This window comes from Doryrhamphus excisus, chromosome 4 (genome assembly GCF_030265055.1).
Source record: "Doryrhamphus excisus isolate RoL2022-K1 chromosome 4, RoL_Dexc_1.0, whole genome shotgun sequence".
In the NCBI taxonomy this organism is placed as follows: domain Eukaryota; kingdom Metazoa; phylum Chordata; class Actinopteri; order Syngnathiformes; family Syngnathidae; genus Doryrhamphus; species Doryrhamphus excisus.
Genome location: NC_080469.1, coordinates 18,052,936 through 18,070,263, shown reverse-complemented (window position 1 = coordinate 18,070,263; position 17,328 = coordinate 18,052,936). Strand labels below are relative to the sequence as shown.

The following is a 17,328-nucleotide window of genomic DNA, read 5'->3' as shown; positions in this document are numbered from 1 at the left end:
CTGACATGCTGTAAGACATTCCTCAGACATGGTGGACATTCAGCATCACACTCCTATGTTATGGCCCACATGCTTCAATAATTACTCCTCAAACATTCTGCGACATCCTCATCAAACATGGTCCACATGCTGGAACATGACTTGAACAAACATGGCTGCAACACACTGTCCAAACATAGCCAACATGTTGTCTTCAGGTGTTATTTGATGTCGTGTACAAATGTGAGCCGCCATGTTGTATCCATCCTTTGTTGTCGGTCATGTCTCGGACTCTTGTTGTTGACAATGATTTCTTCTCTCCTTTTGGTCTGGTTTTGCACTCCGTTTGGACACGAGATGTTCTCATCTCACGTATTTTTGGAAGTGGACGCGTGTGCATTGGCTTCCTTTTGAAGTCAACACTTCAAACCCCTTCTTGCAGAGTCCTTATCGCTCCCTGTGATGTTGGCTGAATGCTGCTGCGTTTCTCTCCCTCTCGCCTTCTTCCTCACTCTTTTGTCTTCACTTTTTTTTTCCTGAGCTGCAGCTCCTCATCTTCCCGCAGCTCGCTTGTCCTCTCATGTCTCCTCGTCCACATCAGCTCCTTCTTTGCTCTTTTATTTGTCATTTCCTGATTCCCCCCTCAGAACTCTTATGTTTCACTCCCGTTTTATCGGGGCTCTTGTCCCGTCCTTGTCTTTGCCCTTTCGCTCCAACTTCTTCATGCACAGAGTGCACATCTCCTTCAGTCTTGAGCGAAAATCCCAGAGTGTTCTCACAACCCAAGAGACTCAGCCATTTTTCATATTCTGTTTGTTCCAATTTACTCCAAAATGATGTGTGCGCAGTCTGTGTTGCCTCGGGAAGTTTTTTGTGGGTTACAAAATGTGCAATATAAGAAAAACGGAGCAGTGCTGCACTTCTTTGAAAGTCCCCCCCCCAAGATTTAGTTCTAATGGAGGCTCCGTGTTTCATGGTCCAGGTGCCCTGTGGATGTGCATTGTACTGAACCCACACTGCAAGGCGGAGCAGAAGTCGTCGTGGTTGCGGCAGCTGCGCAGGTGGAACAGCGTGGACGTGTGCCCCTGGGAGGATGGAAACCACGGCAACGAGCTGCCCAACCTCACCCACTCGCTGCCTCAGGGTGCCCATGGCAACCAAGGTTGGTCAATCACATACTTTCACCTTTCGGGGTTTCTGAACACAAAATATCACCTCGTACTTCGGCACGTGACAAAAAAATCAATAAATATAAAACAAAAAAACACAACCAAAAATATTAAACTATATTAGGAAAGCGGGAAGTGAACAAATGTAACAGTTACTGATTGTAACAGTACCAGATGGAGGGGTAGGATATAATAAGCTTTGCTTCTTCCTACTCCTTTTGGACATGTGGAACTGGGAACTGATTATGTGATGCACTCAATTGTAATCTGATGCATGTTCAAATGAAATTTTACCATTACCATTACCAAAAGAGGGCTGCATGGCGGGCGAGTGGTTAGCACGCAGACCTCTCAGCTAGGAGACCTGAGTTCAATTCCACACTCGGCTATCTCTGTGTGGAGTTTGCACGTTCTCCCCGTGCATTCGTGGGTTTTTTCCGGGTACTCTGATTTCCTCCCACATTCCACATTCCATGCTAGGTTAATTGGTGACTCCAAATTGTCCATAGGTATGAATGTGAAAGAGTGTGAATGGTTGTTTGTCTATATGTGCCCTGTGATTGGCTGGCGACCAGTCCAGGGTGTACCCCACCTCTCGCCCGAAGAGCATAAGCGGTAGAAAATGAATGAATGAATGAACACAAAGCAAGTGAAATATCAGTCAACATGCCGGTATGTGCAAATAAAGCATGTTAGAGTAAAACCTCATTTGCACACATTGCAATGAAACCCCTGTTTTGCCCCCGTGGGTAGCGGGTCGGCCCCATATTGCTCCTTTAACCTTGGAGCCTCCCCTCCAGGCTTAGCTCCAGAGTGATCCCATCCCCGGTAGACGCCAGCCAGGTACCTTTCAACTGCCTCCAGGATGCTTCCCTGGTGAGGTGTTCCGGACATGCCCAACCAGGAGGAGGCCTCAGGGCAGACCTAGGACATGCTGGAGGCAACACGAGTGGCTCTCTTCTGGTAGCTCAGTCCCCATGTTTGGTAGATGTGCTGTCATCTTCCTTTTTAGCCAGAACACCCACTCTCCCTGATCACATATTGTACTACTACTTTTAGTGCTTTCACTTTTACTTCAAACCATCAATATCCACGGATTGGCTGGGAAAAATGAAGCATCTCATTCGTTAGCTAGGCATTAGGAGTCCATTTTGAACTCCTACTAACAAGCATCTTGCTGATGTCATCCTCCTCTGCAGAGATGCGACCCCACAGGACTGTGTTCACACGGGCCATCGAGGCCTGTGACCTGCACTGGCAGGACAGACACCTGCAGCACATAATTGACAGCGACCTCTACGCCAACTACTGTTACCACGACAACCAGGAGGGCTCCCTCTTTGACTCGCGCGGCTGGCCCTTGTGGCACGGTGAGTGAGTAAGCGTAGAAATACACTAGGTTGAATGGATGTGAGGAACTTTGCCTCTTCCCCTCTCCATCAGAGCACGTCCCCACAGCCTGCGCCAGGGTGGATGCGCTGCGTTCCCACGGTTACCCCCGAGAAGCCCTTCGACTGGCCATCGCCGTGGTGAACACATTACGCCGGCAACAGCAGCGGCAACTGGAGCACTTCCGCAGGCACAAGAAAGGTGAGGCGTCATCATTTTGAATCCCAAATGAAATATCCCATTTTTCCATGTTGATAGATGATCCCTTCTGTTCCTCTCAGAGTTGCTCCACAAGGGCCACACTTCCATCACCAACATGGAGGGCTGGGTGGGACACCCCTTGGATCCCATCGGCACTCTCTTCAGCACCTTGACCGAGTCGGGACGAGTGGGGGAGGAGGGATCCAATACCTGTTTGGACCTCTCAGGTACTGCGAATAATACTGGTCATATATTGTCTTGTACACAGCGATTGGTGGTGTTTATCGTCATATGCCAGCCATGTGATTTTCATGCGCAAATTGGCCGATACTGATTGGTGCCATCGATCGGAGCATCCCTAATGAAAAAATAATGTATTTAAATACAATTAATAAAAATGTGTTTTGGAAGTAACACATTTTAAACTATTCAATTCCACCCTCGGCCATCTCTGTGCCGGTACTCCGGTTTCCTCCCACATTCCAAAAACATGCTAGGTTAATTGGCAACTCCAAATTGTCCATAGTTATGAATGTGAGTGTGAATGGTTGTTTGTCTATATGTGCCCTGTGATTGGCTGGCGACCAGTCCAGGGTGTACCCCACCTCTCGCCCGAAGACAGCTGGGATAGGCTCCAGCACCCCCGCGACCCTCGTGAGGAAAAAGCGGTAGAAAATGAATGAATGAACATTTTAAACTAAATATTGACGGCAATTTTATTGTGTGGAGCCTCATTCATTATTTCATTATTTGTACTTCTTCAGACTTGCTACAGAACTAGTTACTGTGCGATGCGCCGCGGAAGAATACATTCTGTGCTCAATAGTGGCCACACTTGTCTCTATGGCTTGATTGTAGCGGCCATCTTTAAGGCTAAATATGTTGAGGTGGTCGATCAACACACCAAAACTAGGAAGGGAACTCCGCTGTAACCCGAGGACCATCTATCCCTATATCTAAGGACCATAACAATAAAAAAGGACTCACCGTCATGCCTCTTCCCAGACTGCTCCAGTGTGGTGACACGAGCGGACCTCCAGCGACTGCCCGTGCAGAGACTGCTAGGCGACGGTGAATCGTATGTGGCGCTGGCGGTGGAGACGGCTCTGATTGGCCTGGGCCAGCAGCGGGTGATGCCGGATGGGCTGTATGCTCAGGAGAAGGTGTGCCGCAACGAGGAGCAGTTGTTGGCCAAGCTTCAGGAAGTGGAACTGGACGACTCGCTGGTGAAGATCTTCCGCAAGCAGGCCGTCTTTCTGCTGGAAGGTAAAGCAGAAAATTGACTTGCATGAACTTGTGTGTGTGTGTTTATAAATAGATTCATTTGAAAACACATCCTTCACTGGGTCTCACTATTTATTATGCTTTCATTTTGTGGTGCAAATCGAGGCAGAGCTGACCAAAATGAGCTCTTAGCCCTGCAACACCCGCCCCATTGTGTCAGCACACACACACACACATCTATACACAAGTGTGTTCATTTATGGTGCAGAATGCTGGAGGGGTGGCACGGTCAAAATCTGACTCTCGTCCCCACCCAAACCCCCAATCCGCACCCAAAACTCGGGGCCTGGTGCGACCACCCACCTCTGGCTCTGTTTCTAATAGAGACCGAGTCCCCCACGTGGCCCCTGAAGGGCTGCAACTGACGCCACCATCTGATGCGGTCTGTGTTTTTTTTTTTCTTTCTTAAATAACCCACCAGAGACGACGGGAAGCGCCATGAGGAGGGGTGGGGGAAGAAAAGAGTGCAAGTCCAAGTGTACACATGACCATGTGGTTTTTGACATTGTTTGTTTAAAGGCAGCATGCCTTTTCTTCTAAGTCAGGCTACTTCTATACTCTCATTGGTCCATGTGTCTTTTTAAAGGGGACCTATTATGCTTTCCCTCTTACTGACTATAAATGTTGTTAGAATGTTGTATTCCAGTGTTAAACCATGCCGAGGTGTCAGATAATGTCATGAAAGCAGTTTAGGATGACTCTGCATGCTCCGTTTTATGGAGTTTTTGTTCTACTGACATCACTGCAGTCTGGACTTCCTTATATGGGCTGCAGATTGCCTGCACTCGACCATTAAATAAACTAAATGATCACTTTTTAAATGGTGGATTATGTTACATTGAAAAGACATTACATGATCTTAACACCGCATGGTCAGCCGATGCATGTCCGACATGACATAGTGAAAAAAATGTTCTCCTCCCATTCCATGTGGAAGTGGTACATTTTTAGTGGTTCTTACTTTTGCCCTTGTTCTCCACTCTGTTTGGAACCTTTTCTTAAGTTTAGAATACATAAATTGGAAGCTAACTAGTTAGCTTGGTAGCATGCTAATGCTTAAAGCGGTGGCTGTCTCGTGCCCCTGGTACGCGACTATACAATCTGTTAATATTTGATCCTGCCTCACCATTTTTACTTCTTTGGTGGTGGTGGGGGGGGGTAAATACACTATTTTGAAAATGCCAAGACACCAGATAATCCCTTTTTTGTTTCACTCATCATGGCGAAATTTAACAATGAATATTTTTACAATATTACAATATTTTACAATCGGGATTCAACTTTAAATTGAATTGTTTCTTCCACACTATTTTGACAACACAAAAAACAGATTTTCCTTGACCCCACCTTTCTGTTGTTTCCTGCAGCTGGCCCGTACTCTGGCCTTGGAGAGATCGTCCACAGAGAGAGTGTTCCCATGCACACGTTTGCCCGTTATCTCTTCACCTCCCTCCTACCTCATGACGCTGAACTGGCGTACAAAATTGCACTGAGAGCGATGCGGTAAGTTGACCAATGAATGCACCACAGAAGTGAGTACAGTATTTTTCACTTTGGAATAGTAACTGGAATAGGAATAGTAAGGATGCTGGTGTGTGTTGGCCTCCGTCCGGCTCGTGACTTCTCAAGGCCCATGTGTGGTCTCTCTATTTTGGGCTGTGTGTGTATCCGTGTGTGGACAGTGTGTGTTAATCAGTCTGTGCTGCTGTGTTTTGATGTTGTGACTCACGGGAGCTGGATCAGTGAATATTAATTACATTAATGAGAGTGTAATTAGTGTGGCTGTAATGAGGAAGAGGGAGATGTGCGGGCCAGCAGGGACTGGGAAGTGTGGGAAAGATTGTTTGTCTTTGCAAATCTGGCCAATGATGAGTTGATCAGGAAACAGGAAAGTAGTGTTTTTCCCCAGCAAACAGCGAACACATCACACTTTGCTTCCTGCAGCTCGGAGAAATGGCTTAATTGAAGTGCTTCCTGCAGCTTTTCACTCCCCAAAACTTATATTTGGCCTGAGTCAGCCTCCCTCACTTGTTACTCCTCCATCCTCACCTCCTCCATGTGCTCCCCCCTGTGGTGTGAAACAGGCGATTTAGAATAATACGGCCACTTATGGGTGCTCCTGGGAGCCAGGGGTGTCTACTCAGCACATAATGAATGTGTGTAATGTAGCGTAGTGTAATACGAGAGCCTATAGCTCAGAGCTCCCACGGGACGGCGGACATTTAAATATAGAGGAGGAGGTAAAGGAGCCCGGGCTATTTTAATGGCCCCATTATAACATTATCATTGATACACGCAGAGGAGAAAGAGACTTTTTCACATTACGTGCTTTTTGTATTTGTCTTCAACAGGCTGCTTCACTGGAGCCGTATTTTTTATTTTTTTTATATATATTTTTTCCCACAGAGGAAGTGTTGGCAGCTTTTAATCAGGCGCATAATGAAGCTTCTTTTTATGAGAATTCAGTAGGAACTTATGCAAACATAATGCATGGTAATGAGTAGACATTTATTACTCGATAAAGCTTTCTTTTTAATCCAATAAATCTAATAAATGGCATTTTGGGACCTGCAGCAAAATGGAATGCACGACTTGGCCGCGACCAGCAAAGGTGCTGTTGAGTCTAGTTGGATTAGACTATAATTTGACATGAACAACAATAGTAAAAATAAAGTCAAAATATTATAAATACAAGAATAACGTCATAATATTATGAGGAGAAATAATGTTATTTTTGAAGCATAAATAAAAAGATGCTTTTTTAAGTTGTGAAATTAGAAACAAATGAATAATGTTGTCATTTTTGGAAAACTAGGTTGTGTAAAAATGTTAATGTTCGAAGAATCGAGTCAAAATATTACAGGAATGAAGTCACAATTATGAAAACAAAATTTACAAGAAGAAAGTTGAAAACCCCAACAGCTGTAATTCTATGGGAATAAAGTCAAAATATGAAGACAAAGAAGTCATATCGTAATGAGGCAGTTTTATGAGAATATAAGACCAATAGTGTTACTGTATTTAAGTAGCATACTTACACTTTTTTTAAAAGTCCCAACTTTATTAGAAACATGCAAAACAAAAGGATGTTGTACTGTTTGGAGGTTGGGGAAAATGTAATAATATGAGAATAACGTCAAAACATGGTGGGGATAAAGTAAATATTCCAAAAAGAACATTTACATGAAGTTTTTTCCCTGAAATACATAGAAATTCTTATCAAATCTAAATCTTGTATTGCTTTACAAAATATCAAAGTGGCCCTTGCATCCTTTTGTTATGATTTTGCCCAATGCACAATTTTGAGCCATCCCAATCATTCATTCATTCATTTTCTACAGCTTGAGCCTATCCCAGCTGTCTTTGGGCGAGAGGCGGGGTACACCCTGGACAGGTGACCAGCCAATCACAGGGCACATATAGACAAACAACCATTCACACTCACATTCATACCTATGGACAATTTGGAGTCACCAATTAACCTAGCATGTTTTTGGAATGTGGGAGGAAAACGGAATACCCAGAGAAAACCCACGCATGCACAGGAGAACATGCAAACTCCACACAGAGATGGCCGAGGGTGGGATTGAACCCGGTCTCCTAGCTGTGAGGCCTGCATGCTAACCACTTGTCGCCGTGCAGCCTCATCTAAATCAGTTTTAAATTATTCTACTAAACCAAAATACCAATTCTGGACACTCCCCGGGCTTAGAATTGCATCATGGCGTCATTTAACAACGAGCTGCTGCCATTTGTAACTGGCTCGCTATTTGGCACAAAAGGTCAAAGGCACTTTTTTTCTTGAATTCAGAATTCAATAATGTTTCTCTTCTCCTCAAACTGCTGGCACACACAACTTTTTTGGACTAGTTTGTTGTAGGAACACTGAGACAGCGACAGAAAAACAAAACCTGTCGTCAAAAACCAGAGTATTCAAAAACCAAGGTTTGACTGTCCAACTGTTTGCTACCAATATTTTCCTTACTGTGTTTGGTTCCGTTTTGTGTTGTAGTCCTCCAACACGCTTTGGACACCACTGCTGTAGGTGGTATGTAGCAGAAAGCGTGCCTTTAAACTTTAAAGTGTGCATTTGAAGAAGTAGCAGCAGCACGTCCTTATCTACACTCCTCGGGAAGCCAAGGAGCCAAATCCAAAGCGCTTGTTATCATATTAGATTTCCATAAGAGATACAAGACTTCCAATGCTAATGAAGCTCCATCCTCGCTCTAATCCGCAACCTTTGATCCGCTGCATAATCGTTGCCAACACAGCACTGTTTGTGGTAGAGAGAGGAGGAAGCGTGGCAATGTTAAAGCAATGACTCTCACAGGCACACATTGCCGCTCTCCATTTTGGCTTCAAATGGTACCTTCGCCTTTCATACTGGATGTAAAGCCTTTAGGTTTACATGGGGCGTGTACGCGGATATACTTTAGCTCCTGTTAGTGGATGTGTAGCTTAGCCAAAGAATGGACATTTGAGGAATGACGAAAGAGAAGATTTTTCTAAGGCCTAATTTACAATTCAGGTCTTCTTTCATGCTAATGAGATGTTGGTCCACACCTTTCTCCCGGGAAGCGCTATTGTGTACTTTAGCCACTCTTTACATACACACTCTAATTCACCTACAACAATATAACATTGTGGGAAAGCAGGATACAAATGTTAGCATCACACACACGTAGCCACGTGACTTACATGACACTCGCAATGCTAAATTAGCATGTTCACCGATCGGCACCAGGCTTTATTTTAAGCGTAACCTGCCGCTTTGGTGGTGGTGGCCTATTGATGGGGCGGGCTCGTAATCATTATCAGCTTGGGGGCGTGTCAGAGGCGGGGTCATATTCATGATGGCTGGAAAACCCGGAAACCGAGAGTTTTCGCTCAAAAACACAGCAAAACAAATCGGAGAGATGATAGATTTTCCTGTTGTCGGGACAAATTTTTGTTAGAACATCATGATCGGAAATCACGGTTCGCTGGTTCCAGACCCGAGCGGGATAAGCAAATTTCCGCAAAATAGGAGTTTTTGTAGTTAAGAGCACAGACAACCTGTTTACAACCTTCTAAATATGTTTTTTTAACATTATTAGAAGGCTGCACGGCGATCGAGTGGTTAGCGAGCAGACCTCACAGCTAGGAGACCAGCGTTCAAACCCACCCTCGGCCAGTTTGCATGTTCTCCCCATGCATGTGGGTTTTCTCTGGGTACTCCGGTTTCCTCCCACATTCCAAAAACAATGCTAGGTTAATTGGCGACTCCAAATTGTCCATAGGTATGAATGTGAGTGTGAATGGTTGTTTGTCTATATGTGCCCTGTGATTGGCTGGCCACCAGTCCAGGGTATACCCCGCTTGTCATTCGAAGACAATGCAATAAATGTGTTCCCGAGGGGAGCAGACAGAGTCACGAACAAAAAGGAGATGTCGCGTGACAAGTGCAGAATACTACGTCAAGGTGTTTGAATGCATCTTTCAAATGCCTTATATTTGAATTTTGCTTAAAAATATACAACATTAGCTTAAATATGTTTTTTTTTTCCCATGTATGTTTATTGGGTTTTTTTTTTTTATAACACAAATATACAAAATATAAACTCAGAACACAAAACATAATATACAAACATAACATCAATACAACAAAGCAGGTTGCCAGCCCACCCACTCCCTATCCCCGTTGAGGACCCATATAAAACCTCACTTGAATCTTGCAGTGCATGTTACATTCATCATTGAGCTTGATTTGTATTTACAAGATATTGAACGAAAGGTTGCCACGATGTTTCAAAATGTTGAAGTCTGTCTTTCAAGATATATCTTATTCTTTCCAGATGGAGTGTGTTCGTCAACTCCTCTAGCCACATCTTAGTTGATGGTACACTTACACTTTTCCATAGCATTAGAATCAGTTTTTTCGCTATAATGAGACCATATGAAATGAAACATTGTTGTGCCTTATTTAACATTTGAAAGGATTCAGAAACCCCAAGGATGATGAGCAAAGGCTCTGGCTTTAACACAATCCCCAAAACCTTGGACATTATATCAAAAACACCAGACCAAAAAGAGTATATTTTGGGGCAAAGTGCATAACTATGAAAATGAGTTGCCTTCGAAGATTTGCACTTGTCACAGATAGGCGAGACATCTGGGTATATATTATGTAGTTTTTCCTTTGAGAAATGGAGCATGTATACAATTTTAAATTGAATAAGGCAATGTCTGGCGCTGTGCGAGCATGTATTCATCTTTTCAAGTGCACTATTCCAGAGATCATCTGTAATCGATTCGCCAAGTTCTTTCTCCCATTTATGCTTATGTATATGAGCTGGAGAGGGAGTCATTGACAGGAGGGCTTTGTAGATGCGTGTTATCAGTTTTGGTTCGTCTATTGTCAATTTCAGGCACTCATTTATTAATGTTTTTGACTCATTCCGAAAGTCCTCCATATGTTTACGTATATAATCCCTAATTTGCAGATATTGAAAGAAAGAATTATTTTCCAATCCAAATTTATGCTGTAGTTGAGAGAATGAGGCCAAGATACCCTGTATATATAGATGTCCAACACATTTTATACCTTTCTGACTCCATTTGGCAAAGCTTCCTCCCAGACCAGATGGGGCAAAAGTGGGATTTCTATCTATGGGTAGAGCAGGGGATATAGAATTGAGGTTATAACTGGCTTTAATTTGTTTCCAAATGCGAATCATGCTGTGGATAAGAGGGTTATTGTTGTATAATGATCTACTGATCGGAGTTGGTGCTAACAGAATTGCGGCTAGTGAATGTGGATGGCAGTCTTCCTGTTCCATCATTAGCCAATTGGGTGGGGACTCTGTGGTGTTTAGACAAAAATTCTTGAGTGCTGAGGCCCAGTAATAAAACAGAAAATTTGGGAGAGCTAATCCTCCTTCAGACTTTAGTCTGTGGAGATATTTCCTACCGATTCTAGGGGATTTATGTCCCCACAAAAAGGGTGTAATTATGGAGTCTAATTGTTTAAAAAAAGATTTTTTAAGGAATATTGGAATGTTTTGGAACAGGTATAGAATTTGTGGGAGAAAGACCATCTTGATTGCATTTATTCTTCCGATCATTGAAATTGGAAGTGCGTCCCAAAACAGCAATCTAGAGCGCAGACTTTCAATTAAGGGCGGGAAGTTCTCTTGGAAGAGAGAGGTGTATTCTCTTGTCACTTCTATCCCTAAGTAGGTGAATTTATCTAGGGAGATTTTGAATGGGAAATTAGACAGGGACGTCAGAACATCTGTACGAGCCGGCATTAAAACACTTTTTGTCCAGTTGATCCGATATCCTGCAAAAGTACCAAACAGATTAATTTTATCTAGGAGTATTGGAATAGATTCCTGAGGATGAGTTAAGTAAAGAAGGATATCGTCCGCATATAGTGATATTTTACTAGTTGTTTCTTTAACTGTGTATCCATGTATCCGAGCATCAAGCCTAATGTTTAGCGCTAGTGGTTCAATAGCAAGGGCGAAGATTAGGGGGGAGAGGGGGCAACCCTGTCTCGTCCCCCTATGCAACTTAAATGGGGAGGATAATGTTTTATTAGTTAGGATTTGAGCTGTAGGATTTTTATAAATCAGATTAATCAGTGATAAGAATCTATCTCCGAGGTTAAATCTCTTGAGAACTTCAAATAAATATTGCCATTCAATCTGGTCAAAAGCCTTTTCGGCATCTAGCGAAATGACGACTAGGTCAGCGTGTGATAGTCTCTCTGTATAGAGAATATTGAACAGGCGTCTCAAATTGAAAGTGGAGTGTCTGTTTGGTATGAAACCCGTTTGGTCTGGGTGGATTAACCTCCCCAACAAGGGGCCTAGTCTGTTTGCTAGTATTTTGGCAAATAATTTCCCGTCCACATTTAAGAGTGAAATAGGGCGATAAGCACCAACCTCATGAGGGTCCTTTCCCTTTTTATGAATTACGGTGATCACAGCTTCAGTTTGTGTTGGAGGCAAATCTCCGCTTTCCTGAGCATGTTGGAATACTTTTAATAAGTAGGGGGACAACCTTTCCCTATATGTTTTATATAATTCTCCAGGGAGGCCATCAGGACCTGGTGTTTTATTACTTTTTAATGAGGCAATAGCAATTTGGACCTCTTTGATTGTGAGTTCTGCGTTCAAAGATTCACAATCTTCAGCTGTCAACCTCGGCAGCTCACATTCGTCTAAAAGTGTATTCATGATTTCAAATTCTGACGTGGATTTAGAAGTGTACAAATCAGTATAAAATTCAAGAAACCTGTTATTAATATCTTTGGGTTTTGTAAGGATAGTGTTGTCACGGGCCTTTACTTTATGAATTGTCCTATCACTTTCCATTTTCCGGAGTTGCCGAGCTAATAATTTATGTGGTTTATCACCAAATTCAAAAAACTTTTGTCTAGTGTACAGGAATGCTTTGCTTATTTTCACAGACATAATTTGATTATATTCATACTTTAATGTTGTTATTTTTCTGTGTAGTGATGCAGATGGAGAACGCGCATTTTCCTGGTCCAACGTTTTGATCTGTTCTTCTAGATCTTTTAATTTGGATATGTTTGCTTTTCTCCTTGAAACTTCAAATTAAATTATGCTACCTCTAATATAGGCTTTAAACGCCTCCCACAGAATAGAGGGAGACGTCTCTGGGAGATCATTCATCTCAAAGTACAATTAAATTTGGTCCTTTAAGTAATCTCGGAATTTTTTATCTGTAAGCAAATAAGGATTCAGCCTCCAAGAAGTGTGTGGCTTATCTATATGGTCTAAGCAGACTGAGAAGGAGAGTGGACTGTGATCTGAGATCACAATGCTGTGATACCGAGCATCTACTGTATAAGGTGCCAGTTTGGCATCGACCAGAAAGTAGTCTATCCTACTATAAGAATTATGCACCGATGAGTAGAAAGAAAAATCCCGGCCTGAGGGGTTCATCATCCTCCAAATGTCTAGAATATTAGTATTATTTATGTATGTGTTTAGGAATTCACTTGAAGCATTTTTGGGAGACTTTTTTGTTGAGGATCTGTCTAGATATGTATCTAAAACGGTGTTAAAATCTCCTCCAATTATAAGGTTAGTCTGTGAAATATCTGGTATTAATGCAAAGACTTTCTGAAAGAATATCGGGTTATCTATGTTAGGTGTGTATATATTTACCAGAGTGAATGGGGTATTCCGAATCTCTCCAATCACTATTACATAGCGTCCCTCTCTATCAGCTATTGTTTTTTTCTGCACAAAGGGTGTGCCTTTCCTAATTACGATTGCTGTGCCTCTTGCTTTGGAAGAAAAAGTCGAATGGTAAATCTCGCCTATCCACTTTGCTCTGAGTCTGCCGTGTGATTTATTATTCAAATGGGTCTCCTGTAAAAACACAATATCCGAGGTCAGTGTTTTCAGATGAGACAGAACCTTCCCTCTTTTGACTGGGTTATTAACTCCACGTACATTCCAGCTGCAAAAGGTAAGGGTCTTTTTACCCTTAGTATTGTCATTCATGGCACTCCTATCAGTAAACCTTTTTCAGAAAGTAGGTCCTCTTGCCCCTCCCAAGCTACTATACCTCCCCAGGTCAACCTGAACACCATATTAACAACAAAAACAAAGGAAACTACTCTAGCCAATTCAAAATGAATGGCGCGAGCCTTCTTAGGGAAGTTAAAACAGAAAAAACTAATAACTAAGGTTACTTCCACATCTATTGGTGGCCTGTTAATAACTTAAAATGCTCCGCCAGCTCTGAAACTTAGTAGAAGTAATAATAAATGCAGTTAAACATATGAAGGGGAGCAAGCAATAACACCAGGATACATTCTTGCTATACATGCCTGAGGATATCTAGTGCAGTGTAGTAGACCAAGTCTTTCATCTTTGCACACAGTGCTTCTTCTTACCATCATGTAGTGAAACATCAGCAGTGCTTGTGTGCATGTTTATCTTGAGTCATTTTCTCCCGGTATCAGGTACTCTGCTAATGTCAGCTATCAAAGCTAACTAAGGTATTCCTGAGGCCCACGATTTATCTGTCCTCCGCAGCAGCCGATGGCCCTGGTCCAGACAGACTCTCCGCGTATTCTTCAGCTTTTTTAGGGTCAATGTAGGAAGTCTGTGTGCCGTTGTATGTGACCAGGAGTCGTGCAGGATACAGCAGGCCATACCTGACGCCGGGCTTGTCGCGTAGTAGCTCCCTGGCTCGGTTGAACAGCGCCCTTCGCTTAGCCACGGTGGGCGGATAGTCGGGGAATATTTGGATCTTCTTGCCTTGGAAATGAAGTTGTTTCGCCGTTCTAGCTCTCCGTAGGATGTTCTCAAGCTCATGAAAATAGTGTAGCCTCAGGATGAAGGGTCTAGGCGGCTCTCGTGGGTCGGCGTTTCTCCGGAGGGCCCGGTGTGCTCGATCGATGAGTGGTTTCTCATCCAGACCTAGCATGTCTTTTAGCATCTCAGCTACGAAGTCTCGAGGCCTGGATCCTTCGCCCCCTTCGGGAACTCCGACAATTCTAATGTTGTGCCTTCGAGACCTGCTTTCTAAGTCGTCACATTTTCCAGCCAGTTTACCCACTTCAGAATTGAGTTGTGTTACCTGGCGCTGGAGAGTAGTGATATCGTCGGAGTGGAGCATAGCCGTCTTCTCCAGCTCCTTAACAGTCCTCTCGCGGGAGGCCGCAGCTCTTTCCAGTGTTGTGATGGACACGTGGATTTCCTTTTTGATCGTAGCCAGTTCCTCCCTGACTTCGGCGTAGACAACTTGTATACGCGCCTCTATAGAGCAGTGTTTTTCAACCTTTTTTGAGCCACGGCACGTTTTTTTACGTTAGAAACATTTTGCGGCACACCAATAACCAACATTATTTGCTTCTTTCCATTTTTTCCTGATTACGGACTCGCCACAGCAGATCCTTTTGATCCGCCTACTAATTTAACCAACAATGTTACAACATGTGCAAGTCTATTAGAGGAACGAGGCAATCAGCTACGTGTTGCCACACGGACGAATATTACATTGCTCTGCCAGTTTTTACAGCAATGACACACGACGACGACATAATATTTGCAGAAAATTATTAATACATATTAATTGAAAAAAGTGATATTGACTAATTCCTCACGGCACACCTGACGATTTCTCACGGCACACTTGTGTGCCGCGGCACAGTTGTTGAAAATCACTGCTATAGAGGCACATATATCGCTTTTAATCTGTGCGACTTCATTCCGCAGGCTAGCGATAGCGGCTAGTATTGCACGGTTGGATGGGTCCGCCTCGTCACCCCTATTCTCAGGCGGAGGCGTATCACTCGGGTCCCAGGGCTGGTCGGGGCCTGGTTCTTGGTGGTCGTTCTTCTTATTTTTCCCCTTTTTAGACATATTTTCCTCTCTTGGTCGTAGTGCTGCACTCGTATATGTTTTACTGCGTCGCTCCGAGGATTTTAAGAGTGGATTTGCTACATTTTAGTGTATTATTAAGAACAAAGTTAACAGAGCTCTCGCAAACACGTCTTATTCCGCCATTGCTCCACAGCGCCCCCCCAGCTTAAATATGTTTTGACTAATAATAGGTCGTATCAAGCACAAAACAGCATGACGACGGTAATTTATGTAACAAGTTGGAATTGTCTGTGTGCGAATAAGGCATTCCTCGAACCTGGAACAACTGTGGAATGTCCCTGCATGAGGAGCACCCTCACCAAAGGGAATCCTACTGTACTTGCTTTCAATACAGTCTTCCCAGCCTTCCACGTGGAACAATAGCTCAGTATGCATTACCGCTCCCCAACATTTTGAGGAGGTTATTTTCCTGCCATCCAGACCTCTTTAGCTCCCATCCAATGGAGGCCTCTGGCTCTCTGGTGCAAACCAAACACAAAGGCTGGAATGTTGATGAGGCCTCCATCTTTTTTCTCCTTTTTCGCTGTGCTACACCCCTGGAATCTTCCAGAAGGCCCCAGTGAGGTGGAAGCTTTTAGCAGCTCTTTCAGATGGCGTGAAGATGGAATGCTTTGTGGCAAATGTTCGCACTGTTGCAAGAACGGCAACAGTGCGTTTGCCGCCTTTCTGCTCCGGTGTTGGTTCATGTGTTTTGTTTTGTTTTTTTTGGATGTGCCTTCATTAAGGAGGCAACCAGTTCACATGCATGTTGCTCTGGAATTGAAACTTGGCATTTAGCATCACATTGCTTTTACCAGGCAGCTTTTATGTGTTTCAAAAGGGCAGGTTTGTGTGTGCGTGCTGGCCCTTTCCTCCCTTCCTTTGCTCGTGTGCCGGTATTTGTTTGATGTGTGTCCAGCCTTACACGGCTGGAAGGTGAATCCCTTAATTTCCCAGTGGACTCAATTAGTTTTGCGATTGGTCGAGAGAAGGCCAGGTTGCTGCCTTCTGAAGCAGACGAGACCTTTTGAAAGTTGAGGCTGCGAGTGAAGCGGAATAGGAGATGAGAGAGTTTGGGCTGGGCCGGAGAAGACTTGGCTCTGTCTGATGATGATGATGATGATGATGATGAGAGAGTGAAGCCTCTTCATGCGCTAGCAGGTGTTGCACAGCTCTGATTTCATTAGGACCAATTAGAGTGGAGAAAATACTAATTAAACTCTGGTTTCTAGGTGATTAAACAGCAAGTTGGGGGTAAATTGCAGCGACAGGCTAAATGTTGTATCCCCCTGTGATCCTATTGTCATTTTCTGGTCCCTTCCAAATTGCTAATCATTATTTTGGTTCTGTCAGCACGCTTTTTCTTCATCTGACACCTCTACCTTTACTCTTTTTATTTGAAGGCCACCTATTATGCTCATTTTTCGACCCTTTGTATCGAGTTGTGGACTCCTATGGTTACTATTGTGTCTATTATGTCATTGTATGGTCATATCACCTCGCAATTCTGTATGTGACAAAAAAATGTAATTAATAAAAATAAAAAACAAAATTATATTAGAAAGCAGGAAGTGAACAAATGTAACAGTTACTGATTGTAAAAGTACCAGATGGAGGGGTAGGATTTAATAAGCTTTGCTTCTCCCTACTCCTTTTGGACATGTGGACTCAATTGTAATCTGATGCATGTTCAAATGAAATAAAACCATTACCTATAGAGCAGCTACACGCAATAACCCGCACAGAATCTGCACCTATTCCAGCTGTATTTCCTTTTGATTTGTGCTTCCTGCCAAAATGCTGCGATTGCTCTGCTTCCCAACTATGAACCATATGAGGAAGTCCGCCCCTCTGTGACATCACAAAAGGGGCAGTTTTACCACGCCTTTTCAAGGTGAGCGTTTTGAGCCATA

General features: G+C 43.4%; 1 protein-coding gene across 2 annotated transcripts in view; it reads left to right on the top strand.

Annotated features, from left to right (window-relative positions):
• LOC131128502 (zinc finger SWIM domain-containing protein 6-like) overlaps positions 1-17,328 on the top strand; it is a 70,457-nt gene that overhangs the window by 46,460 nt on the left and 6,669 nt on the right. For both annotated transcript variants that reach the window (XM_058071404.1, XM_058071405.1), the window contains exons 6-11: positions 962-1,141; positions 2,348-2,518; positions 2,592-2,738; positions 2,819-2,965; positions 3,744-4,004; positions 5,390-5,525. In XM_058071404.1, the coding sequence (XP_057927387.1) occupies positions 962-1,141; positions 2,348-2,518; positions 2,592-2,738; positions 2,819-2,965; positions 3,744-4,004; positions 5,390-5,525 (1,042 nt within the window). The remainder of the gene's footprint in view (positions 1-961; positions 1,142-2,347; positions 2,519-2,591; positions 2,739-2,818; positions 2,966-3,743; positions 4,005-5,389; positions 5,526-17,328) is intronic.